We start from the raw sequence: 26662 nt of genomic DNA, 5'->3' as shown, positions 1-26662 counted from the left end.
TCCCAGAGATTTTCCCTCTAATGTCCTCTCTCCCTTTTCATTTTCAATTCTAATGGAATTTAGGATTTTTTCCCCATTTCTGGGATCAAGGACACTCAGGATCCATCCCGAGGGATTTTTATGGAATTTGGGGATGGAAAAGGGAAGGGAGACCCTTCCTGGAGATTCCAAGTGAAGCCCCTGGATCCCAAAATTTTTTCTCAAGGAGGGGTTGGGATGGGGCTGGATCCAATGCCAGGCTGGGAGAGCAGCTGGGAATGTGCAGCTGGATCAGGGGAGGATCCAGGGAATCCTTGGAGCCTTTTCCAGAGGGAAAGGAGAGCTGGGATTTGGGATTTGGGATGAAGGATGGAGGGGCAGGAGCCAGGGAATGGCTTCCAGTGGGAAAGGGGAGCTTGGGATGCTGGGATCCTGGGAAGGGATTCCTGGCTGGGCTGGGATTCCCAGAGAATCCCTGGGAGCGTCCAAGGAATGGTTGGAGCACCCTGGGATGGTGGGAAGTGTCCCTGGGATGGGATTGAAGGTCCATGGATCCCATCCCAAACCATTCCGGGATTCTGGGACCAAGGACACTCAGGATCCATCCCGAGGGATTTTTATGGAATTTGGGGATAGAAAAGGGAAGGGAGACCCTTCCTGGAGTCTCCAGTTCCCAGTGAAATCCCTGGATCCCAGAAATTCCTTCTCAAGGAGGAGTTGGGAAAAGGGCCTGGAATTGCAGGACAGGGAATGGCTCCCACCATGGCCAGAGGGTTTTTGGGATTTCAGGATTTTGGGATCTTGGGAAGGAATTCCCGGCTGGGCTGGAATTCCCAGAGAATCCCTGGCAGTGTCCAAGGAATGGTTGGAGCACCCCGGGATCGTGGTGGGAATGGGATGGGATTGAAGGTCCATGGATCCCATCCCAAACCATTCCGGGATTCTGGGATCAGGGACACTCAGGATCCATCCCGAGGGATTTTTATGGAATTCGGGGATGGAAAAGGGAAGGGAGACCCTTCCTGGAGTCCCCAATTCCCAGTGAAGCCCCTGGATCCCGAAATTCCTTCTCAAGGAGGAATCGGGATGGGGCTGGATCCAATCCAGGTGAGCCGGGGAGGGATTTGGGAAAAGGGCCTGGAATGGCTCCCACCATGGCCAGAGGGTCGGGATTTGGGGATTTGGGGGATTTGGGGATTTGGGGATTTGGGGGATTTGGGGATTTTGGGGATTTTGGGATTTTGGGAAGGAATTCCTGGCTGGGCTGGAATTCCCAGAGGATCCCTGGGAATATCCAAGGAAAAGTGGGATCACCCTGGAATCATGGAAATATCGGGATGGGACCAGGATGGGATTTAAGCTCCCTCTCACCCCAAACCAGTTTGGGATCTTTTCACTCTCTGGGGTTTTTGAGTCACCTCCGGATTTTGGGATTTTTTATTCACCTCCAGATTTGGGGTTTTTTTAATTTACATCAGGTTTTGGGATTTTTTATTCACCTCTGGATTTTGGGGTTTTTATTCACCTCCGGATTTTGGGGTTTTTGATTCACCTCCGGATTTTGGGATTTTTATACACCTCCGGATTTTGGGGTTTTTATTCAGCTCCGGATTTTGGGGTTTCTTATTCACCTCCAGGTTTTTAGGGAATTTTTATTTATCTCCAGATTTAGGGATTTTTATTCACCTCTGGATTTTGGGGTTTTTTATTCACCTCCAGATTTTGGGATTTTTATTCACCTCTGGATTTTGGGATTTTTTATTCACCTCCGGATTTTGGGGATTTTTTATTCACCTCCAGATTTTGGGTTTTTTATTCACCTCCGGGGTTTTTAGGGATTTTTATTCACCTCTGGATTTTGGGATTTTTATTCACCTCTGGATTTTGGGATTTTTATTCACCTCCGGTTTTTTTAGGGTTTTTTATTCACCTCCGGATTTGGGATTTTTTATTCACCTCCGTATTTTGGGGTTTTTTATTCACCTCCAGGTTTTTTAGGGATTTTTATTCACCTCTGGATTCTGGGGTTTTTTATTCACCTCCGGATTTTGGGATTTTTATTCACCTCCGGATTTTGGGGTTTTTTATTCACTTCCAAATTTTGGGGTTTTTTATTCACCTCTGGGTTTTGGGGTTTTTTATTCACCTCTGGATTTTAGGGTTTTTTATTCCCCTCCAGATTTTGGGATTTTTATTCCCCTCCGGATTTTGGGATTTTTTATTCACCTCCGTATTTTGGGGTTTTTTATTCACCTCTGGGTTTTGGGGTTTTTTATTCACCTCCAGGTTTTTTAGGGATTTTTATTCCCCTCCAGATTTTGGGATTTTTATTCCCCTCCGGATTTTGGGATTTTTTATTCCCCTCCGGATTTTGGGGTTTTTTATTCACCTCTGGGTTTTGGGGTTTTTATTCACCTCCAGGTTTTTTAGGGATTTTAATTCCCCTCCAGATTTTGGGATTTTTATTCACCTCTGGATTTTGGGATTTTTATTCACCTCCGGATTTTGGGATTTTTATTCACCTCCGGTTTTTTTAGGGTTTTTTATTCACCTCCGGATTTGGGGTTTTTTATTCACCTCTGGATTTTAGGGTTTTTTATTCCTCTCCAGGTTTTTTAGGGATTTTTATTCACCTCCGGATTTTGGGATTTTTATTCCCCTCCGGATTTTGGGATTTTTATTCCCCTCCGGATTTTGGGTTTTTTATTCACCTCCGGATTTTGGGATTTTTTTATTCACCTCCGGATTTTGGGTTTCTTTATTTACCTCCGGATTTTGGGATTTTATTTCACCTCTGGATTTTAGGGTTTTTTATTCCCCTCCAGATTTTGGGATTTTTATTCCCCCCGGATTTTGGGATTTTTTTTCACCTCCGGATTTTGGGATTTTTTATTCACCTCAAGATTTTGGGATTTTCATTCACCTCCGGATTTTGGGGTTTTTTATTCACCTCCGGGTTTTTTAGGGTTTTTTATTCACCTCCGGATTTTGGGGTTTTTATTCACCTCTGGGTTTTTTAGGGATTTTTATTCACCTCAAGATTTTGGGATTTTCATTCACCTCCAGATTTGGGGTTTTTTATTCACCTCCAGTTTTTGGGGTTTTTTATTCACCTCCGGATTTTGGGATTTTTTATTCACCTCCAGATTTTGGGTTTCTTTATTTACCTCCGGATTTTGGGATTTTTTTTCACCTCCGGATTTTGGGATTTTTTATTCACCTCCGGGTTTTGGGATTTTTATTCACCCCCGGATTTTGGGGTTTTTATTCACGTCCGGATTCTTTTGGGATTTTGATTCACCTCCAGATTTTGGGATTTTGATTCACCTCCGGATTTTAGGGGTTTTTATTCCCCTCCAGATTTGGGGATTTTTATTCCCCTCCAGATTTTGGGATTTTTATTCCCCTCCGGATTTTGGGGATTTTTTTTTCACCTCCGTTTTTTTTAGGGTTTTTTATTCACCTCCGGATTTTGGGGCTTTTTTTGGGGCGTTTTTTTTTGGGGTTTTCTGTTCTTTCCCCACCCGCAGGGCCTCTCTGCAGGAAGCCACATCCTTTGCTCAACCCGGGTGACTCTGGGGCCGTGTCCCCTCCCCAGGTGGCCACAAGAGCAGCCCAGGCCGCCTCCCCCACCCCGTCCCTCCCCGTCCCCCAGAACCCGGGGCCGCCCCGATCCCAATGAAACCTGGATGGGTTTGGGCTCCCAGGGAATTCCGAGACCCCAAATCCAGCCCCGAGAACAGGGATGGGAGCAGCTGATGTTTAGGGATTTTTTAGGGACAGAAATGTTCCATTTATGGGGGGTTTTTTTTGCCCCCCCCACACACAATTTTTCCTCATTTCCGGCCCCGTTCGCACGGGGGTGGCACGGGGACGGCGGGGCTGGGTGTCCCCAGAATGTCCCCAGAGTGTCCCCAGAGTGTCCCCAGAGTGTCCCCGTGGCTGGGAACGGGACGCAGGGAGCATCCCATGGAAAATCCCAATGGGAATTCCCAGCAGCACCCTCGTGGCCAGAGCTGGGGACATCGAGGGACATCCAGGGACATCCAGGGACATCAAGGGACATCCAGGGACATGGGGGGACATCCAGGGACATCCAGGGACACGGGGGGACATCAAGGGACATCGAGGGACATCCAGGGACATCCAGGGACATGAAGGGACATCCAGGGACATCCAGGGACATGGAGGGACATCGAGGGACATCCAGGGACATGGAGGGACATCGAGGGACATCGAGGGACATCCAGGGACATCAAGGGACATCCAGGGACATGGGGGGACATCCAGGGACATCGAGGGACATCCAGGGACATGGGGGGACATCCAGGGACATCCAGGGACACGGGGGGACATCGAGGGACATCGAGGGACATCCAGGGACATCCAGGGACATCCAGGGACATGAAGGGACATCCAGAGACATCCAGGGACATGGAGGGACATCGAGGGACATCCAGGGACATGGAGGGACATGGGGGGACATCGAGGGACATCGAGGGACATCGAGGGACATCAAGGGACATCCAGGGACATGGGGGGGACATCAAGGGACATCCAGGGACATGGAGGGACATCGAGGGACATCCAGGGACATGGAGGGACATCCAGGGACATCGAGGGACATGGGGGGACATCCAGGGACATCCAGGGACATCCAGGGACATGGAGGGACATCGAGGGACATCCAGGGACATGGAGGGACATGGGGGGACATCGAGGGACATCAAGGGACATCCAGGGACATCAAGGGACATGGGGGGACATCGAGGGACATCCAGGGACATCCAGGGACACGGGGGGACATCCAGGGACATCCAGGGACACAGGGGGACATCGAGGGACATCGAGGGACATCGAGGGACATCCAGGGACATCCAGGGACATGAAGGGACATCCAGGGACATGGGGGGACATCGAGGGACATCCAGGGACATCCAGGGACATGGAGGGACATGGGGGGACATCGAGGGACATCGAGGGACATCGAGGGACATCAAGGGACATCCAGGGACATGGAGGGACATCGAGGGACATCCAGGGACATGGAGGGACATGGGGGGACATCGAGGGACATCAAGGGACATCCAGGGACATCAAGGGACATGGGGGGACATCGAGGGACATCCAGGGACATTCTGGGACATCCAGGGACATGGGGGGACATGGAGGGACACGGGGGGACACCAAGGGACACCAATGTCCCCTCAAACCCCACAAGGACACCAGGCACAATCGCGCCCAATCCCCCGCCCCGTCCGGGCCTTCCCACCCCAAATTCCCCCCCGCGCTTTCCAGACCTGGCGAAGCGTCCCTGGTGACATCGCCACCCCCTTGTCCCCAACCCTCTGTCACCTCCCCTCGCCCCGGGCGCGCATCCCCGCGCTCCCCGTGACGCAACCGCGGGGACGCGGAGGAAACGAAACCGAGCGCGGCGCTGCCACCAACGTCCCCTCCCTGCCCCCTCCTGTCACCCTCGGTGTCCCCTCGTGTCCCCTCGGTGCCACCACCCCCCCTCCCGCCCCTCCGGTGCCACCTCCTGTCACCGCCAAAGTCCCCGCGGGGCCCGGGGCCACCTCCCCGCACCAGGAAGTCGCCACCGGCGGCTCGCGGCGAGGTTCGGCTCCGTCCCCGCCCGGTGTCGCCTCCCCCGGCCGGGCGCTGTCGCCAAGCCCCGGGTGGCACCCGGGTGACAACTTCGAGGGGTCCCCTCCCGCCCCTCGGGTCCCAAAATCCGCCCCCCGCCGTGGGGAATTCTCCGGGATGAGTTTTCCCGGGATCCGCCCTCCGCCAGGTGAGCGGCGGCTCCTCCCGGTCGGTGCGCGGAATTCCCGGTGTTCGGGATTCCCGGTGCGCGGGATTCCCGGTGCGCGGGATTCCCGGGATGCCAGCGGCACTTACGGAGTGGTGGTGGCCCCGCTGTCGCCGCTGTCGCCCCCGGGGTGGCCCCGCTGTCGGCGCCCCCGAGGCGTCGCCGCTGTCGCCGCGCGGAGCGAGCGCCGGTGGCGCTTCCTGCTGTGACCGGCTCGGGTGCGCAGAGGAGGGACCGGAACCGGCACCGGGACACGGGACCGGCACCGGGACACGGAACCGGCACCGACACCGGGACCCGAGCGAGCGCCGGTGGCGCTTCCTGCTGTGACCGGCTCGGGTGCGCAGAGGAGGGACCGGAACCGGGACACGGCACCGGCACCGGGACACGGAACCGGCACCGGCACCGGGACCCGAGCGAGCGCCCGTGGCGCTTCCTGCTGTGACCGGCTCGGGTGCGCAGAGGAGGGACCGGAACCGGCACCGGGACACAGAACTCAGTACCCGACAGTGGCACCGGAACCGGCACCGGGACACGGGACACAGTACCCGACAGCGGCACTGGGACGGGCGGCGGGACCCGACACAGGAACCGGCACCGGGACACGGGACCGGCACCGGGACACGGAGGAGGCACCGGCACCGGGACCAGGACCAGGACCCGAGCGAGCGCCCGTGGCGCTTCCTGCTGTGACCGACTCGGGTGCACAGAGGAGGGACCGGAACCGGCACCGGGACACGGAACCGGCACCAGGACACAGAACTCAGTATTCGACAGTGGCACTGGGACCGGCGGCGGGAGCCGAGACCGGAACCGGCACCGGGACACGGAACCGGCACCGGGACACGGAACCGGCACCGGGACAGGGAACAGGCACCGGGACACAGAACTCAGTATTCGACAGTGGCACTAGGACCGGCGGCGGGACCCCACACCGGAACCGGCACCGGGACACGGAACCGGCACCGGGACCGGGACACAGCACCCGGCAGCGGCACCGGGACCGGGACCTGGACTAGGACCCTGCACCAGAACCGGCACCAGGACTGGAACCGGGACCCAGAACCCAGCACCCGACAGGGGCATCAGAACCGGAACCGGGACCGGGACCAGGACCCGAGCGAGCGCCGGTGGCGCTTCCTGCTGTGACCGGCTCGGGTGCACAGAGGAGGGACCGGAACCGGCACCGGGACACGGAGCCGGCACCGGGACACGGGACCGGCACCGGGACCCGGCACTCAACACCCAACAGCAGCACCAGAGCCGGCACCAGGACCCCGAACCCAGCACCCGGCACCGGGGGCGGGACCTGGCACCTGACACCAGGACTGGCACCGACACTGGGACCGGAACCAGGACCGGCAGCGGGACCCAGAACCTGACACCGGGACTGGCAGCGGGCACCGGAACTGAGACCCAGAACCCAGCACCTGACACCAGAACCGGCACCAGCACCCAGAACCCAGCACCTGACACCAGAACCGGCACCAGGACCCAGAACCCAGCACCTGACAGTGGCACCAGCACCCAGAACCCAGCACCTGATAGCAGCACCGGGACCCGGCACTTGGCATCGGAACCAGCACCAGCACCAACACCCAAAAGTGGCACTGGGACCAGCAGCGGGACCCAGAACCCAGAACCTGACACCAGAACTGGCACCCAGAACCCAGCACCTGACAGTGGCACCAGCACCCAGAACCCAGCATCCAACAGCGGCACCGGGACCCGGCACTTGGCATCGGAACCAGCACCAGCACCCAACAGTGGCACCAGGACCAGCACCAGGACCCAGAACCCAGCACCTGACACCGGAACCAGCACCCAGAACCCAGCACCTGACAGTGACACCAGGACCCAGAACCCAGTACCGGAACCAGCACTGGCACTGGGACCCAGAACCCAGTGCCCGACAGCGGCACCAGAACCCAGGACTGGGACCCGGAACCAGCACCAGGACCCAGCACTTGACACCCAACAGCAGCACCAAAACCGGCACCGGGACCAGGACCTGGGACCAGGACCCTGAACCGGCACCTGGACCTGGCATTTGACCCCCAACAGCAGCACTGGAACCGGCACCGGGACCCAGAACCCAGCACCCGGCACCAGGACCGGCACTGGGACCAGCACCAGAACCAGCACCGGGACCCAGCACCCAGCACCTGACACCAGAACCAGGAGCAGAACCCAGCACCTGACACCAGAACCAGGAGCAGAACCCAGCACCTGACACCAGAACCAGCACTGGGACCCAGAACCCAGCACCTGACACCAGAACCAGCACTGGGACCCAGAACCCAGCACCTGATAGCAGCACTGGAACTGGGACCAGCACCGGGACCCAGAACCCAGCACCCAGAACCAAGACCGAGACCTGGCACCTGACACTGGGACTGGCAGCGGAACTGGGACCCAAAACACAGCACCCAACACCCAACAGTGGCACCAGGACCAGGACCCGGCACTCAGCATCGGAACCAGCACCGGTACCAGCACCCAACAGTGGCACTGGGACCGGCACCGGGACCCAGCACCTGGCGCTGGAACCGGCTCCAGGAGCCAGAACCCAGCACCCAACAGCAGCACCAGGAGCCAGAACCCAGCACCTGACACCAGAACCGGCACCGGGACCCAGCACCCAACAGCGGCATCAGGACCCAGAACCCAGTACCGGAACCAGCACTGGCACTGGGACCCAGAACCCAGTGCCCGACAGCAGCACCAGAACCCAGGACTGGGACCCTGACCCAGCACCAGGACCCAGCACTTGACACCCAACAGCAGCACCGGAACCGGCACCGGGACCTGGGACCAGAACCCAGAACCAGCACCAGGACCCGGCATTTGACCCCCAACAGCAGCACTGGAACCGGCACCGGGACCCAGAACCCAGCACCTGACACCAGAACTGGGACCAGGACCCAGAACCCAGCACCCAACAGTGGCACCAGGACCCAGAACCCAGCACCGGACACCAGAACCAGCACCAGGACCCAGAACCCAGCACCTGACACCAGAACCAGCACCAGGACCCAGAACCCAGCACCGGTGCTGGAACCAGCAACCGGCACCGGACAGAGGCGCTGGGACCAGAACCGGGATGTAGCACCCAACACCAGCGCTAGAACCGGAACCGGCACCAGGACCCAGAACCCAGCGCCCCATGCTGGTGTTGGGACCAGAACCGAGACCAAGAACCGGCACCCGGCACTGGAATCGGGACCGGAACCGGGACCAAGAACTGGCACCCGGCACTGGAATCGGGACCGGAACCGTGACCAAGAACTGGCACCCGGCACTGGAATCGGGACCAGAACCGGGACCAAGAACCGGCACCCGGCACTGGAATCGGGACCAGAACCGGGACCAAGAACCGGCACCCGGCACTGGAATCGGGACCGGAACCGTGACCAAGAACTGGCACCCGGCACTGGAATCGGGACCAGAACCGAGACCAAGAACTGGCACCCGGCACTGGAATCGGGACCAGAACCGGGACCAAGAACCGGCACCCGGCACTGGAATCGGGACCGGAACCGGGACCAAGAACTGGCACCCGGCACTGGAATCGGGACCGGAACCAGGACCCAGCACCCAGCACCGGCTGCAATTCCAACTTTTCCAGAGTGGGAAAACATCAGAGTGCCTGGGGTTGGAAGCAAGGCTGGGCAGAGACACACATCCCAAATTCCCAAATCCCCAAATCCCCATTTTCCCTCCATCCCATTGCTTCCCACATCCCGGTTCCCCAAATCCCAACTTCCCTGTATCCCATCACTTCCCAAATCCCACTGCTTCCCACATCCCATCTCCTCCTGCACCCCATTTTCCTGTGCTCCCCTCTCCTCTTGCTTCCCATTTTCCCTCTTTCCCATTTTCCCTGCTTCCCATTTTCCCTGCCTCCCATCTCCTTTCGCTCCCTGTTTTTCCCTGCTTCCCACCTCCCCCTGCATCCCATTTTCCCTGCTCCCATCTCCTCTTTCATCCCATTTTCCCTGCTCCCATCTCCTCTTTCATCCCATTTTTCCTGCTCCCATCTCTCCCATATCCCATTTTCCCACAGTTCCCATTTTCCTCATATCCCATGTCTCTTGTATCCCATTTTCCCCTGCATCCCAATTTCCACCTGTATCCCATTTTCCCTGCATCCCATCTCTCTGCCGTTTTCCTTTTTCCCCACCTCTCCCTGTATCCCATTTCCCCCGCTTCCCATTCCCACCTGCATCCCATTTTCCCATTTTCCCCCTGCATCCCATCTCCTCCAGCTCCCCGTTTTTCCCTGCATCCCATTTTCTCCGCTTCACATTTTCCCTGCTTCCCATTCCCACCTGCATCCCATTTTCCCTGCATCCCATCTCTCTCCTACCCCATTTTCCCACTCTTCCCGTTTCCCTTGTATCCCATCTCTCTTGTGTCCCATTTTCCCTGCTTCCCCTGTATCCCATTTTGTCCAGCTCCCCATTTTTCCACGCATCCCGTTTTCCCTGTTTCTTTTCTCCTCTTTCACCCCATTTTCCCTGCATCCCATCTCCTCCAGCTCCCCTTTTTCCCTGCTTCCCATCTCCTTTTGCTCTGTTTTTTCCCTGCTTCCCATTTTTCCTGCATCCCATTTTCTCTGCTTCACATTTTCCCTGTTTTCCATCTCTCCCTGCATCCCATTCCCACCTGTACCCCATTTTCCCTGCATTTCATCTCCACCTGCATCCCGTTTTCCCTGCATCCCATCTCCCTCCTACCCCATTTTCCCACACTTCCCGTTTCCCTTGTATCCCATCTCTCTTGTATCCCATTTTCCCTGCTTCCCCTGTATCCCATCCTCTCCAGCCCCCCAATTTTCCATGCATCCCATTTTCCGTGTTTCTTTTCTCCTCTTTCATCCCATTTTCCCTGCATCCCATCTCATCCAGCTCCCCGTTTTTCCCTGCATCCCATTTTCCCTGTTTCCCATCTCCCCCTGCTTCCCATTTCCACCTGTATCCCACCTTCCCCTCTATCCCATGTCCTTCTGCTCCCTGTTTTTCCCTGGATCCCATCTCCTCCTGAACCCCATTTTCCCTGTATCCCATTTTCCCTTCTTCCCACTTTTCCCTGCACCCCATTTTCCCTCCAGCTCCCCACTTTTCCCTGCCTCCCATTTTTCCCCTCTTTCCCCTTCTTTCCCCTCATCCCTTCAGGATCTGCTTCCCAGGAATCTGACCTTTTCCCGGGGATCCAACCTTTTCCCAGGAATCCGACCTTTTCCCTGGGAATCCAACCCCTTCCCAGGAATCCGACTTTTTCCTGGGAATCCCTTTTCCCTGCATCCCATTTTACCTGCATCCCATTTCCTTTTGCCCTCTGTTTTTCCCCGCTTCCCATTTTTCCTGCATCCCATTTTCCCTGCATCCCATCACCACCTGTATCCCGTTTTCCCTCCAGCTCCCCACTTTTCCCTGCTTCCCATTTTCCCCTCTTTCCCTTCTTTCCCCTCATTCCCTCCCCCTTCCCGGGTATCCGACCTTTTCCCAGGAATCCCTTTTCCCTGCATCCCATTTTACCCGCATCCCATCTCCTTTTGCCCCTCTGTTTTTCCCCACTTCCCGTTTTTTCTGCATCCCATTTTCCCTGCTCCCCATTTCCACCTGTATCCCATTTCCACCTGTATCCCATTTTCCCTGCATCCCATCACCACCTGTATCCCATTTTCCCTCCTTCCCACTTTTCCCTGCATCCCATTTTTCCCCTCTTTCCCCTTCTATCCCCTCATCCCTTCATGATCTGCTTCCCAGGAATCTGACCCCTTCCCAGGAATCCGACCCCTTCCCAGGAATCTGACCTTTTCCCAGGAATCCGACCTTTTCCTGGGAATCCCTTTTCCCTGCATCCCATTTTACCCCCATCCCATCTCCTTTTGCCCTTTTTCCCCACTTCCCATTTTCCCTGCTCCCCATTTTCCCTGCTTCCCATTTCCACCTGTATCCCATTTTCCCTGCATTCCATCCCCACCTGTATCCCATTTTCCCTCCTTCCCACTTTTCCCTGCATCCCATTTTCCCTCCAGCTCCCCATTTTTCCCTGCCCCCCATTTTCCCCCTCTTTCCCTTCTTTCCCCTCATTCCCTCAGGATCTGCTTCCCAGGAATCCAACCCCTTCCCAGGAATCCAACCCCTTCCCAGGAATCCAACCCCTTCCCGGGAATCCCTTTTCCCTGCATCCCATTTTTCCCCTCTTTCCCCTTATTTCCCCTCATTCCCTCAGGATCTTCTTCCCAGGAATCCGACCCCTTCCCGGGAATCCGACCTTTTCCTGGGAATCCCTTTTCCCTGCATCCCATTTTACCCGCATCCCATCTCCTTTTGCCCCTCTGTTTTTCCCTGCTTCCCATTTCCACCTGTATCCCATTTTCCCTGCATTCCATCTCCACCTGTATCCCATTTTCCCTCCTTCCCACTTTTCCCTGCATCCCATTTTCCCTCCAGCTCCCCACTTTTCCCTGCCTCCCATTTTTCCCCTCTTTCCCCTTCTTTCCCCTCATTCCCTCAGGATCTGCTTCCCGGGAATCCAACCCCTTCCTGGGTATCCGACCTTTTCCCGGGAATCCCTTTTCCCTGCATCCCATTTTCCCCCTCTTTCCCCTTCTTTCCCCTCATCCCCTTCAGGATCCGCTTCCCAGGAATCCGACCTTTTTTTCCCAGGAATCCGACCTTTTCCCGGGAATCCAACCCCTTCCCCGGGTATCCGACCTTTTCCCGGGAATCCGCCCCCGGCCGGCAGCGCTGCCGGGAATCCCACGCACGGGAATGACTCAGGATCAGGGGAGAGCAGGGAAGGAGCTCTGCGTTCCCGACATTCCCCACCAGACCCGACCATCTGGGAAGGAGCAGCTCTCCACCAGATGTCCTGGAATTTCGGGATGGAAGCTTCCAGGAGGATCATCCTCAATCCCGCTTTTTTTTTTTTTTTTTTTTTTTTTTTTTTTTGGGCTGTTTGGGGATCGCGATTCCAAATCCACAAAACCTCTGGAATTCTGCCCGCGCGATCCCCCAGCCTCCTCATTCCCAGCCCTGCAGCCAATCCCAGGAAGAATTTTCCATGGGATCAAGGCGGGGGGGGGTCGCCGCATCCTCCCCTCAGGGAAAATTCCCAAGTTTCAGGGAATTTTTCCCGGTTTTCCAAATTATTCCTTCAAATTATTCCCACTAATCCCCATCCCGATGGATGTTTTGGCCGTTCCAGCTGCTCCAGCCGGGAGCGATCCCAAGGAAAGACATCCCAGAGCATCCCCCAGGCTTCGGAAAAATCCCAAATCCCGGAATTTTTTTCAGGCGTGGAAAGAAGGAATTCCCACCTGGCCCGGCTCCACCTGTGCCCCCGCCCAAAGGCGATCCCAGAAAATTTTGGGAATTCATTTCCCGGCCTGTGCTGACCCTGGATTGAGATCCCACGGCTCTGCCGAATTCCCAAATCGTGGATGATCCATTCCCATCATTCCCATCATTCCCATGTGTCCGTAATTCCCAGATATCCCTCATTCCCATGCATCCATCATTCCCATATTCCCATCATTCCCACGTGTCCATCATTCCCACATTCCCATCATTCCCGTCTGTCCCTCATTCCCACATATCCCTCTTTTCCATGTGCCCATCATTCCCATGGATCCCTTCATTCCCAGATATTCCCATCATTCCCACATTCCCATCATTCCCATGTATCCATCATTCCCATATTCCCATCATTCCCAGATATCCATAATTCCCAGATATTCCTCATTCCTATATTCCCATCATTCCCACGTGTCCATCATTCCCATCATTCCCAGATATCCCTCATCCTGAAATATCCATGATTCCTATTTTACCATCATTCCCAGATATCCATAATTCCCATCATTCCCATATTGCCATCATTCCCATCATTCCCATCATTCCCCTATTCCGATCAATCCCACATTACCATCATTCCCAGATATCCATAATTCCCATAATTCCCATCATTCCCCCACTCCCATAATTCCCATTTTCCCATCACTCCCACATTCCCATCATTCCCATGCAGTCATTATTCCCATCATTCCCACGTGCCCATCATTCCCATATTCCCATCACTCCTATATTTCCATAATTCCCATGCATCCATTATTCCCATATTCCCATTATTCCCACATTCCCCTCATTCCCATTTTCCCATCACTCCCACATTCCTATCATTCCCATCATTCCCAGATATCCCTCATTCCCATATTCCCATCATTCCCACGTGTCCATCATTCCCACATTCCCATCATTCCTATATTCCCATCATTCCTAGATATCCCTCATTCTGAAATATCCATCATTCCTGTTTTCCCACTATTCCCATATTCCCATCACTCCCACATTCCCATCATTCCCACGTGTCCTTCCTTCCCACATTCCCATCATTCCCAGATATCCATCATTCCCATCATTCCCCTATTCCCATCATTCCCACATTCCCATCCTTCCCAGATATCCATCATTCCCACATATCCGTCATTCCCAGATATTCCTCATTCTCATGTGTCCATCATTCCTAGATATCCCTCATTCTGAAATATCCATCATTCCCATTTTCCCACTATTCCCATTTTCCTGTAGTTTCCATTGTTCCCATCACTCCCATATTCCCATCATTCCCATGTGTCCTTCTTTCCCACATTCCCATCATTCCCAGGTATCCATCATTCCCACCTGTTCATCAATCCCATCATTCCCATCATTCCCATCATTCCTACACTCCCATCATTCCCATTTTCCCATCACTCCCATCATTCCCATCTTTCCCATCATTCCCAGATATCCCTCATTCCCACATTCCCATCATTCCCATCATTCCCACATATCCATCATTCCCATTTTCCCCTCATTCCCACATTCCCATCACTCCCACATTCCCATCCTTTCCACATATCCATCATTCCCATGTGTCTGTCACTCCCACATTCCCATCATTCCCAGGTGTCCATAATTCCCACTTTCCCATCACTCCCACATTCCCATCATTCCCATATTCCCATCATTCCCACATTCCCATCATTCCCACATTCCCATCATTCCCACCTGTCCATCATTCCCAGATATCCCTCATTCCCATTTTCCCATCACTCCCATCATTCCCATCACTCCCATCATTCCCATCACTCCCATCATTCCCATCACTCCCACATTCCCACCATTCCCACATGATCCCCCCCCATATCAACCCCTTTTTTACCCCGATTTCCCCTTTTTTTACCCCAAATCCCATTCCCCATTTTTTTTTTCCCGGGAGCCTTTCCCAGCCCATTCCCGCTTGGAGCAGCCCCAGATCAAACAACTCCCGACCTTTCCATCGACATTCCCGCTTTTCCAGCCTCGACCCCGAGCCGGAAAAGGTCGGATTGCACCTGGATAACCCCGGAAATGCCAAAGACCGGACTGGGATCCGGCCAGGATGAGTCAGATCCCAGGAATCCTCCACGGAATCCACAGCCCCGGGAATCCTTTCCCAGTTTTCCTGGGAAACAACTCCCATCCCTCCAAATATCCCAGTTTTTCCTGGGAATCCTGGAATTCCAGCACTTCCTGCCCTCCGGAGCCGTCCCAGCCCCATCCAAGGCTCCTTCCTGGTGCTTCCCACCTTTCCTGGAACAGGTTTTCCCTTCAGATCCTGGGATTTCCCTGTCAGATCCCAGGATCTCCCTGTCAGATCCCAGGATTTCCCTGTCAAATCCCAGGATTTCTCATCACATCCTGGGATTTTCCCATTCGATCCAGGGATTTTCCCATTGGATCCTGGGATTTTCCCTTCAGATCCTGGGATTTTCCTGTCAAATCCTGGGATTTTCTTGTCAAATCCCAGGATTTTTCTATCAGATCCCAGGATTTTCCTGTCAGATCCTGGGATTTTCCCATCATATCCCAGGATTTTCCCATCAAGTCCCAGGATTTTCCCTTCAGATCCCAGGATTTTCCCATGAGATCCTGGGATTTTACCTGTCAGATCCTGGGATTTCCCCCTCAGATCTCAGGATTTTTCCACCAGATTCCAAGATTTTCCCTGTCAGATCCCAGGATTTCCCTGTCAGATCCCGGGATTTCTCATCACATCCTGGGATTTTCCCATTCGATCCAGGGATTTTCCCATTGGATCCTGGGATTTTCCTGTCAGATCCTGGGATTTCCCCCCTCAAATCCCAGGATTTCCCCCTCAGATCCCAGGATTTTTCCACCAGATTCCAAGATTTTCCCTTCAGATCCTGGGATTTCCCTGTCAAATCCCAGGATTTTCCTGTCAGATCCTGGGATTTTCCCATCATATCCCAGGATTTTCTCATGAGATCCTGGGATTTTCTTGCCAAATCCGGGGATTTTCCCATCAGATCCCAGGATTTTAATGTCAGATCCTAGGGTTTCCTGTCTGATCCCAGGATTTTCCCCTCAGATCCCGGGATTTTCCCTTCAGATTGTGGGATTTTCCTGTCATATCCCAGTACTTTTCTATCAGATCCCAGGATTTCCCTGTCAGATCCCAGAATCCTCCTGTCAGATCCTGGGATTTTACCTGTCAGATCCCAGGATTTTTCCACCAGATTCCAGGATTTTCCCATCAGATCCTGGGATTTTCCTGTCAGATCCTGGGATTTTCCCATCAAATCCCAGGATTTTCCCTTCAGATCCCAGGATTTTCCCATGAGATCCCGGGATTTTCTTGTCAAATCCTGGGATTTTCCTGTCAGATCCTGGGATTTTCCTGTCTGATCCCAGGATAATCCCATTAGATCCCAGGATTTTCCTGTCAGATCCTGGCATTTTCCCCTTTGGATCCCGGGATTTCCCTGTCAGACCTTGGGATTTTCCCGTCAGATCCCAGGATTTTACCTGTCAGATCCTTGGCTTTTCCTGTCAGATCCCAGGGTTTTCCCTTCAGATCCCGGGATTTTCCCGTCTGATCCCGGGATTTTCCCATGAGATCCCGGGTTTTCCCCCGCCAGATCCTGGGATTTTGACGGGCGGGGTTTTTGGGGCCGTTGTTGGCCCCGGCTCCGGAGCTTCCCGAGGTTTCCCGGGGGCTGTCGGGAGCCTCGGCCTCTTCCTGTTCCCCTTTTGCTGCTGCCGCCGCTGCCGCCGCCTCAAACACGGCCCCGACGGCGTCCCGGCCCTGCCGGCCCCGTGACCCCCGGGATCCGCCCCCGGAACCCCCGGGATCCGCCCCCAGAACCCCCGGGATCCGCCCCCGGAACCCCCGGGATCCGCCCCCGGAACCCCTGGGATCCGCCCCCGTAATTTCTGGGATTGGTCCCCATAACCCCTGGGATCCGCCCCCGGAACCCCCGGGATCCGCCCCCGTAATCCCTGGGATGGATCCCCGTAATTCCTGGGATTGATCCTTGTAAATCCTGGGATCCATCCCCATAATTCCTGGGATCCATCCCCATAATTCCTGGGACTGATCCCCATAATTCCTGGGATCCGTCCCCGTAATTTCTGGAATGGATCCTCATAATTCCTGGGATTGATCCTCATAATTCCTGGGATCCGTCCCCATAATTTCTGGGATTGATCCCTGTAATTCCTGGGATTGGTCCCCATAATTCCTGGGATCCATCCCAGTCCTTCCCAGGATCCTTCCCCTGATCCTTCCTGGGATCCTTCCTGGGACTGATCCCCATAATTCCTGGGATCGATCCCCATAATTCCTGGGATGGATCCTCATAATTCCTGGGATCCATCCCAGTCCTTCGCAGCATCCTTCCCCTGATCCTTTCTGGGATCCTTCCTGGGACTGATCCCCATAATTCCTGGGATCGATCCCCATAATTCCTGGGATGGATCCTCATAATTCCTGGGATCCATCCCAGTCCTTCGCAGCATCCTTCCCCTGATCCTTTCTGGGATCCTTCCTGGGATCAATCCTCATAGTTCCTGGGATCCATCCCCATAATTCCTGGGATCCATCCCGGTCCTTCCTGGGATCCTTCCTGGGATCAATCCCTGGCCTCCTCTGGATCGATTCCCATCCTTCCTGGGATCCTTCCCCATCCTTCCCAGGATCTTTCCTGGGATCCATCCCAGGATCCATCCCTGCCCTTCCCGGGATCATTCCTGGGATCCATCCCAGAATCCTTCCCTACTCTTCCTGGAATCTTTCCCAGGATCCTTCCCAGGATCCATCCCTGTTCTTCCCGGGATCTTTCCTGGGATCCTTCCCAAAATCCATCCTTGCCCTTCCTGAGGTCTTTCCTGGGATCCTTCCCATGATCCATTCTGGGATCCTTCCCAGAATCCATCCCTGTCCTTCCTGGGATCCTTCCTGGGATTCTTCCTGGGATTCTTCCCAGGATCTTTCCCAGGATCCATCCCAGAATCCATCCCTGCCCTTCTTGGGATCTTTCCCAGGATCCTTCCCAGGATCCATCCCCGCTCTTCCCAGGATCCATTCCTGTCCTTCCAGGATCCATTCCTGTCCTTCCCAGGATCCATTCCTGGGATCCTTCCCTGGCCTCCTCAGGATCCATTCCCATCCCTCCTGGGATCCTCCCTGGGATCCATCCCTGTCCTTTCCGAGATCCTTCCAGGGATCTTTCCCAGGATCCATCCCCACTCTTTCTGGGATCCACCCCAGCTCTTCCCAGGATCCATTCCCGGGATCCTCCCTGGGATCCACCCTGAGGGCCAACACAGCCAAACCCGTGGGATTTTCCATGGGAAACCCTCCTTTTATTCCCTGTGGGAATTTTCCTGCTGGTTATCCCGGGTTTTTCCCCTTTCCCGGCGGCGGAGGAACCCTGGAGATCCCACCCGGAAAATTTCCCGGATTTCCAGCTCCGTCCCACCAGGGGGGGAAAAAAAAAACCCCAAAGGATTCCAACTCCGCATTCCCAGCCCTTGGAAAAGCTCTGGACACCGTGGATCCTCCGGGTGGAGGCCGGGGACTCTCATCCTGCTCCTGGAATTTCCTGGCTCTGAGATTCCCAAATCCTTCCCGACTCCAGGTCAGACTCTGGGTGTTCCCAGTGATCCCCTGGGACATTCCCGCGCCCCCCGGGACCTTCCCAGACGGGGATCCCCGTCCCAATCCCAGCGATCCGGCGGCGGGATCGTTCCGAGAGGGTCACGGAATCCCCCCCCGGATCCACCCAATCCCAGCAAAACCCGCAGCGTTCCCAATCCCAGCTTCCAGAACGGACGGGAAAACCTCGCTTCCAGCAAATCCCATGGAATTCCCGGTGCTCGGCTCTCGTATTCCCAAATTCCTGAGTTTCCACCTCCACTATCCCCCCCCGCCGCCGGCTTCTCCAGGAGCTCATCCCAGTTTTCCCGGAATGGTGGGAAGGGTGGAAAAACTCCTGCTCCCATTCCCTCGGCTCTTCCGGGCATTTCCCAAATTTGGGAATTTCCCACAGGATCGAATCCCGAATCCCAAATCCTGGCTCCTGTGGGATTGGATCCTGAATCCCAAATCCCAAATCCTGAATCCCAAATCCCAAATCTCAATCTCGGCTCCTGGTGGGAATCGGATCCCAAATCCCAAATCCCAGTGGGAATTGAATCCTGAATCCCGAATCCCAGTGGGAATTGAATCCCGAATCCTGAATTCTGGCTCCTGGTGGGATTGGATCCTGAGTCCCAAATCCCGAATCCCAAACCCCAAATCCCGGCACCTGGTGGGAATCGGATCCCAAATCCCAAATCCTGGCTCCTGGTGGGAATCAGATCCCAGATCCCAAATCCCAAATCCCGGCACCTGGTGGGAATCGGATCCCAAATCCCAAATCCTGAATCCCAAATCCTGGCTCCCAATGGGATCAGATCCTGAATCCCGGCTCCTGGTGGGAATTGGATTCTGAATCCCAAATCTGAAATCCCAAATCCTGGCTCCTGGTGGGAATCGGATCCCAAATCCCAAATCCCGAATCCCAGCTCCTGGTGGGAATCAGATCCTGAATCCTGAATCCCGAATCCTGAATCCTGGTGGGAATCAAATCCCGAATCCCAAATCCCGAATCCCGAATCCCGAATCCCGGTGGGGATTGGATCCCGAATCCCGAATCCCGAATCCTGAATCCCGAATCCCGAATCCCGAATCCCGGATGCTTCCAGACAGCGCTTCCCAGCCAACCGGGATGAAAACCTGGCAAAAGCAGCCGGAAAACTCCGGGACCCCCTCACCTGCACGGCGGAGCTTGGGGAACCCACCGGGAATTCCGGGCGCGGATTCCCGGGAATCTCCCGGCGCTGGGAGCGAGCGGGGCAGCGGGGATATCCCGGGAGAAGCCGGGGCAGGGATGGGGGGGATGGGGGGGATATCCTGGGAGAAGCCGGGCCGGGATGGGGGGGATATCCCGGGAGAAGCCGGGGCGGGGATGGGGGGGATATCCCGGGAGAATCCGGGCCGGGATGGGGGGGATATCCCGGGAGAAGCCGGGGCGGGGATGGGGGGGATATCCCGGGAGAATCCGGGCCGGGATGGGGGGGATATCCCGGGAGAAGCCGGGGCGGGGATGGGGGGGATATCCCGGGAGAATCCGGGCCGGGATGGGGGGGATATCCCGGGAGAAGCCGGGGCGGGGATGGGGGGGATATCCCGGGAGAATCCGGGGCGGCTCCCGGGGCGCGGAAGGAGCCGGGGCAGGAAGGGGGAAGGCGCGGGGGGGGCGGTGCCGGGAAGCGCCGCCACTCCCCCCCCCCCCGGTGGTGCCGGGATCCCCGGGATCCTGGGAATCCTGGGAATCCTGGGAATTCCGCCCGCGGGACGGGACGGACCCGACCCGCACAGAGGGGCTGGGAATGATGGGAACGCCAGGAGGGAAACCGGGAAGAGGCGCGGTGGGGCGCGCCCCTGATCCCGCAGCGGCGATCCCGGGATTTGCTGGGAATTCCCGGCGGGAATGGGGAAGTGAAGGAGGGGGGGGTGAGCTCCTCCTGAAATTCCAGGTGGGAATTCCTGAGGAGCTGCAGCCCCTGCCGGGATTTTTCTCCCAGCCCATTCCTGACCCAGAAGATTCTTCCCAATCCTGGGATTCCCAGGATCCTGGGAATTCTGCCTCGAGGGTTCTGGACCAAGGAGGAATCCCAATCCTGATCCCGATCCCAATCCCAATCTGGATTCTAATCCCAATCCCAATCTGGATTCTAGTCCCAATCCCAATGCCAATCCCGATCCCAATCCAGATCCCAGAGTGGTTTAAAATTATGGGAATGCCAGGAGGAAAAATGGGAAGAGGAGGGGAGCAGTGGGATGCGCCCCTGATCCCACAGTTTGGGCGTGTGCTGGGAATTCCCAGTGGGAATGGGGAATTCCCAGTGGGAATGGGGAAGTGAGGTGGGAATTCCCAAAATTCCAGGTGGGAATTCCTGTGGAGCTGCAGCCCCTGCCGGGATTCTTCTCCCGGCCCATTCCTGACCCGGAGGATTCTTCCCACTCCTGGGATTCCCGGGATCCTGGGAATTCTGCCCCAAGGATCCTTCACCAAGGAGGAATCCCAATCCCGATCCCAATCCCAATCCTGATCCTGATCCCAATCCCAATCCCAATCCCGATCCCAAATCCCGATCCCAGAGTGGTTTAGGGATTGCTGGGAATGCCAGGAGGAAAAGTGGGAAGGGAAGGGAAGGGGAGCCATGGGGTGCGCCCCTGATCCCACAGTTTGGGGGTGGCTGCGATCCCGGGATGTGCTGGGAATTCCCAGTGGGAATGGGGAAGTGAAGGGCGGGGGGGTGAACCCTTCCCGAAATTCCCGGTGGGAATTCCTGTGGAGCTGCAGCCGACGATGGTGTCCAAAGACACCCGGCTCATCCCCATCCCACTCCCATTCCCATTCCCATTTCCATTCCCATTTCCAATTCCCATTCCTAATCCCACTCCCAATCCTAATCCCATTCCCATCCCCATTCCCAATCCCATTCCCACTCCCATCCCCATTCCCAATCCCATTCCCAATCCCATTTCCATTCCCAATCCTAATCCCATCCCCATTCCCATCCCCATCCCCATCCCCAATCCCATTCCCATTCCCATCCCCATTCCCAATCCCATCCCCATTCCCACTCCCATTCCCAATCCCAATCCCATCCCCATTCCCATACCCATTCCCACTCCCATTCCCAATCCTAACCCAATCCCATTCCCAATCCTATTCCCAATCCCAATCCCATTCCCATTCCCCCATCTCCTTTTCCTTCCCCGCTGCTCCCAAATTTTCCCTGATCCAGGTGGTCCCACCCGGCCACGACCCCAAAAATTCGGGAAGGACCCCGCAGGGGGCGCGGGGCTCCCCCATTGCCCACAGCCCCCGGGGAATTCCGACATCCCCTTCTCTGGAATTCCGCATCCCGGGTAATCCACCTCGAATTCCCCTTTAGGGACCCCAAATCCCGGGGATCCCGGGCAGATCCCTGGATCCCCTGGATCCTCAAGATTCCCATTCCCGGCTGTTCCCGAGCTCTCCCACGCACTCGGAGCTGCGCAGTTCCCACGCTCCCGGCTGGAATCCTGGATCCTCGGGGCTGCCCGGGAATTTCCCTGGATCTCGGATCCCCCCCCCCCAAAAAATTCCCTCCGGGAATCTCCGCGGCTCTCGGATCATCCCCCCCATCCCAAAAATTCCCCCCGGGAATCTCCACGCAGGAGTTCGGACGGGAACCATCCCGCTCCTCCTCCTCCTCCTCCTCCTCCTCGCCCTTCTCCCGTCCCATCCCACCTCCAATCCCGGGCGATTTTGGGCTTGGAAAACGCTGCCCCCCCAAATTCCCGATGGATAATTCCCGATGGATAATTCCCGGTGGATAATTCCCGAGATGATCCCAAATGCCGGCGGATTCCCGCGGACTCACTCCGGAGGCGGCTGAGCCATCCCATGCTCCCTTTTCCCTTTCCAAAGGCGATCCCGTGGTCGCTCCGGGAACGGTTCCCGGGAAACCGCTGCTCCCTCCCCCCTTTCCTTCCACTTCCCAATTTTCCCCTTTTTCCATTGGCACGGAGAGCTGGGAATCAAAATCCGCCGGGATTTTTTTTTTTTTAAATTATTTTTTCATTTTTTTTCTTTTTTTTTTTCCCCTTTCCCTCTCCCATCGCTAGGGAGCGACGCTTTGGAATTGCGGCATCCCGGGAAAAAATAAAATAAAAAATAAAATAAAAAATAAAATAAAATAAAATAAAATAAAGTAAAATAAAAGATAATAAAATAAAATGAAATAAAATAAAATAAAATAAAGTAAAATAAAATAAAATTAATATAAAATAAAATAAAATAAAATAAAATAAAATAAAGATAAAATAAAATAAATAAAAATAAAATAAAATAAAGATAAAATAAAGTAAAATAAAATAAAATTAATATAAAATTAATATAAAATAAAATAAAGATAAAATAAAATAAAATAAAATAAAGATAAAATAAAATAAAATAAAATAAAATAAAATAAATTAAATTAAAATAAAATTAAATTAAATTAAAGTAAAATAAAATAAAATAAGATAAAAAATAAATAAAAAATAAAATAAAATAAAATAAAATAAAATAAAATAAAATAAAATAAAAAAATAAAATTAAATTAAAATAAAATAAAATAAAATAAATAGAAATAAAATAAAATAAAATAAAATAAAAATTAAAAAAAATAAAATAAAACGATTTTTTTTTTTTTTCATAGGGATTCACTCACTTTTTTTTGATGAGCTCCGCGGGATCCGGCCGGGATTTGGGAGCGGGAGAAGTTGGAGCCGCTTCCAGAGGGTCGGACGGAGCCGTTCCCGGCGCCGGGAATGCCGCGGGTTCTTGCTGCCATCTTCTGGAGCTGGGACAAAAAACATCCCAACCTTCCCTCCCCCTCATTCCCCCCTCCCCCGTTCCAGCATTCCAGGGAATTCGGGGCTTCCCGGCCGACCAAACCTCAATCATTCCATTATTTACTTGGATAATTCCACTTCGGAATGAGTTTTGGGGGGCTTTTCCCGAGGAAAATCCTGGAAAAGCGCGGGAATGAGGGTGGGTGGGTGGATGGGGTCAGGTTGTGGGTTCATCCCATTTTTCCTCATCCTTTGGGATCAGGGTTGGGGAAAGGGATTGGAGGAATGGATCGGGTTGAAATTCCCGGATTTTTCCCTTCTTTTCCCATCTCAGCATTCCTGGAGGGAATCATTTGGATTGCTGCATCCCGGAGCAATCTGAAAGGATTTGGGAATCCCAAAAATCTGGGATTTTCCATAAATTATCCCCGGAGTATTCCCAACCCTTGACCCCCAGATCAGCCCCACCAGGGCCTACGAAATTCCCTGGAAAAGGAACATTCCAGGAAGGAAGGAAAAAACCCCCAAAAAGCAGGAATTGGGCAAGAAGAGGTGGAAACTTTCCCCAAATTTGGGCCCATCCCGGGAACCCTGGCAGGGCCTCAGCCCCTTCCCCCCTGCCCTCCCCCTCCGTCCCATCCCATTCCCAACCTCCCACGATTTCCATGGAAACCGCGGATCCCAATCCCATGGCAACCCCCCATGGCAACGGGCAGCTCCCACATCCCGGAGCAGCAGCAGGAGCAGGAGGAGGAGGAGGAGGAGGAGGAGGAGGGAAAGGACCCGGGAATGCTGGGCCTGGAGGGCTCTGCTCCCTGCCTGAATTCATGGAATTCATGGAATTCCCAGAAATCCTGGAGCGCGGCCCCGCGAGGGAGGCTGGAAAAGCAAATTCCCGGGAATGGGGAGTGGGATTTCTGTCCTGGGACGCTGCCAGGGATTCTCTGGGAATCCCAGCCCAGCCAGGAATCCCTTCCCAGGATCCCAGCATCCCAAGCTCCCCTTTCCCACTGGAAGCCATTCCCTGGCTCCTGCCCCTCCATCCTTCATCCCAAATCCCAAATCCCAGCTCTCCTTTCCCTCTGGAAAAGGCTCCAAGGATTCCCTGGATCCTGCCCTGATCCAGCTGCACATTCCCAGCTGCTCTCCCAGCCTGGCGTTGGATCCAGCCCCATCCCGACTCCTCTCCAGGAAAGAATTTCGGGATCCAGGGATTTCACTGGGAATTCAGGACTCCAGGAAGGGTCTCCCTTCCCTTTCCCATCCCTACATTCCATAAAAATCCCTCGAGATGGATCCTGAGTGTCCTTGATCCCAGAATCCCGGAGTGGTTTGGGATGGGATCCATGGACCCTCAATCCCATGATCCCATGGACACTTCCCATGATCCCAGGGTGATCCAAGCCCATCCAGCCTTTCCTTGGACACTCCCAGGGATTCTCTGGGAATCCCAGCCCAGCCAGGAATCCCTTCCCAAGATCCCACAATCCCAAGCTCCCCTTTCCCATGGAATTCCTTCCATTCCCAGCTGCTCTCCCAGCCTGGCATTGGATCCATCCCCATCCCGATTCCTCCTTGAGAAGGAATTTCGGGATCCAGGGGCTTCCCTGGGAATTCAGGACTCCAGGAAGGGTCTCCCTTCCCTTTTCCATCCCCGGATTCCATAAAAATCCTTCGGGATGGATCCTGAGTGTCCTTGATCCCAGAATCCTGGAATGGTTTGGGATGGGATCCATGGACCCTCAATCCCATCCCATTCCCACCACGATCCCGGGGTGCTCCAACCTTTCCTGGGACATTCCCAGGCATTCTCTGGGAATTCCATTCCAGCCCCTTCCCTCATTCCAACCCCATCCCCAGTTCGCGGAAGGGGCGGGAGGATCTCTCCCGGTGCCTTTTTCCCGCTGTTTCCCACGGAAAACGCACCGGGAAAATTTGGAAAATTTGGGAGCGGGGGGGAGGGGGGAGGGGGCCATGATGCTCCCGCCGTTGCCAAGCAACGGGAAGCGCTATTGCGCATGCGCAGCAACGCCCCCGAGATAACGCACGCGTTGCCAGGCAACGAGGGACGCTCAGGGTGCGCGCATGCGCAGTGGGCGCCGCGCATCGGCCGTTGCTGGGGGGGGTGGGGTGTAACGGGAGCCGCGCATGCGCAGTAACGGGCGCGCACCTGCCCCCAGGTGTGCTCATGGACCCGGGGAAGGACGGGGCGGGCCCAGGCCCGAGCCTGGAGCTCGCGGAGCTCGAGCCCGAGCCTGAACTCGATCCTAAACTCCATCCCAAGCCGGATCCCGGTGCCGATCCCGGTACCGGTCCCGATCCCGATTCCGGTCCCGCTCCCGTTGCTGATCCCGGTCCCGGTCCCGATGCCGGTGCCGATGCCGATCCCGATGCCGGTGCTGATGCCGGTGCCGATGCCGGTGCCGATGCCGGTGCCGATGCCGGTGCCGATGCCGGTGCCGATGCCGGTACCGGGTCCGGTGCGGACTGGGCGCGGCAGCAGCGAATCGCCGCCCGCCGGACCCGCATCGATGTCCGGCGCCGGTGAGGAACGGGAGGCCGGGCCCCATTCCCGGTTTTCCAGAGGGATGGGGGTGGTCCTGGGTGGGTTCCCCACCCCAAACTGGGCCGGAGATCAGGAGCCGACCCCAAAGCCGGGGCTCCGAATCGGAACCGGGGCTCGGAACCGAAACCGGGACTCGGAACCGAAACCGGGACTCGGGATTCGTCCCAAACCCATCCCAGGGCCTCAGGAACATTCCCAGAACTCAGAGTCCATCCCAAACCGAGTCCCAGGCTCAGGATCCATCCCAAACCCAATCCAGGCTTGGGATCCCTCCCAAACACACCCCACGGGCTCAGGATGGACCCCAAATCCCTCCCAGGGGCTCAGGAATATTCCCAGAAATCAGGATCCATCCCAAATCCAATCCCAGAACTCAGGATCCATCCCAAATCCAATCCCAGAACTCAGGATCCATCCCAAACCTATCCTAGGGACTCAGGTACATTCCCAGGACTCAGGGTCCATCCCAAACCCAATCCCAGGCTCAGGATCCATCCCAAACCCAATCCCTGGGCTCAAGATCCATCCCAAAG

The 26662-nt window shown here is 55.2% G+C and overlaps 2 protein-coding genes across 12 annotated transcripts in view; one reads left to right on the top strand and one right to left on the bottom strand.

The window, feature by feature from the left end:
- The window catches only part of PTK2B (protein tyrosine kinase 2 beta), a 102492-nt gene extending 78872 nt beyond the window's left edge, over positions 1-23620 (bottom strand). For 2 of the 9 annotated variants that reach the window (XM_071417167.1, XM_071417168.1), the window contains exon 1: positions 12517-12724. In XM_071417167.1, coding sequence (XP_071273268.1) covers positions 12517-12709 — 193 coding nt within the window. In that variant the 5' untranslated portion in view covers positions 12710-12724. The other 7 variants (XM_071417169.1, XM_071417170.1, XM_071417175.1 and 4 more) reach the window with 7 other exon arrangements.
- A 2082-nt stretch (positions 23621-25702) lies between these two features.
- TRIM35 (tripartite motif containing 35) overlaps positions 25703-26662 on the top strand; it is a 58336-nt gene continuing 57376 nt past the window's right edge. For 2 of the 3 annotated variants that reach the window (XM_071417162.1, XM_071417163.1), the window contains exon 1: positions 25704-26107. In XM_071417162.1, the coding sequence (XP_071273263.1) occupies positions 25752-26107 (356 nt within the window). In that variant the 5' untranslated portion in view covers positions 25704-25751. Of the gene's footprint in view, positions 26108-26662 lie in introns of all 3 variants that reach the window. The other variant, XM_071417164.1, reaches the window with a different exon arrangement.

The sequence above is a fragment of the Agelaius tricolor genome, unplaced genomic scaffold (genome assembly GCF_023055355.1).
Source record: "Agelaius tricolor isolate 1412-34295 unplaced genomic scaffold, bAgeTri1.0.p SCAF_68, whole genome shotgun sequence".
NCBI classification, from domain to species: domain Eukaryota; kingdom Metazoa; phylum Chordata; class Aves; order Passeriformes; family Icteridae; genus Agelaius; species Agelaius tricolor.
This window is presented reverse-complemented; position numbering and strand designations above follow the sequence as displayed.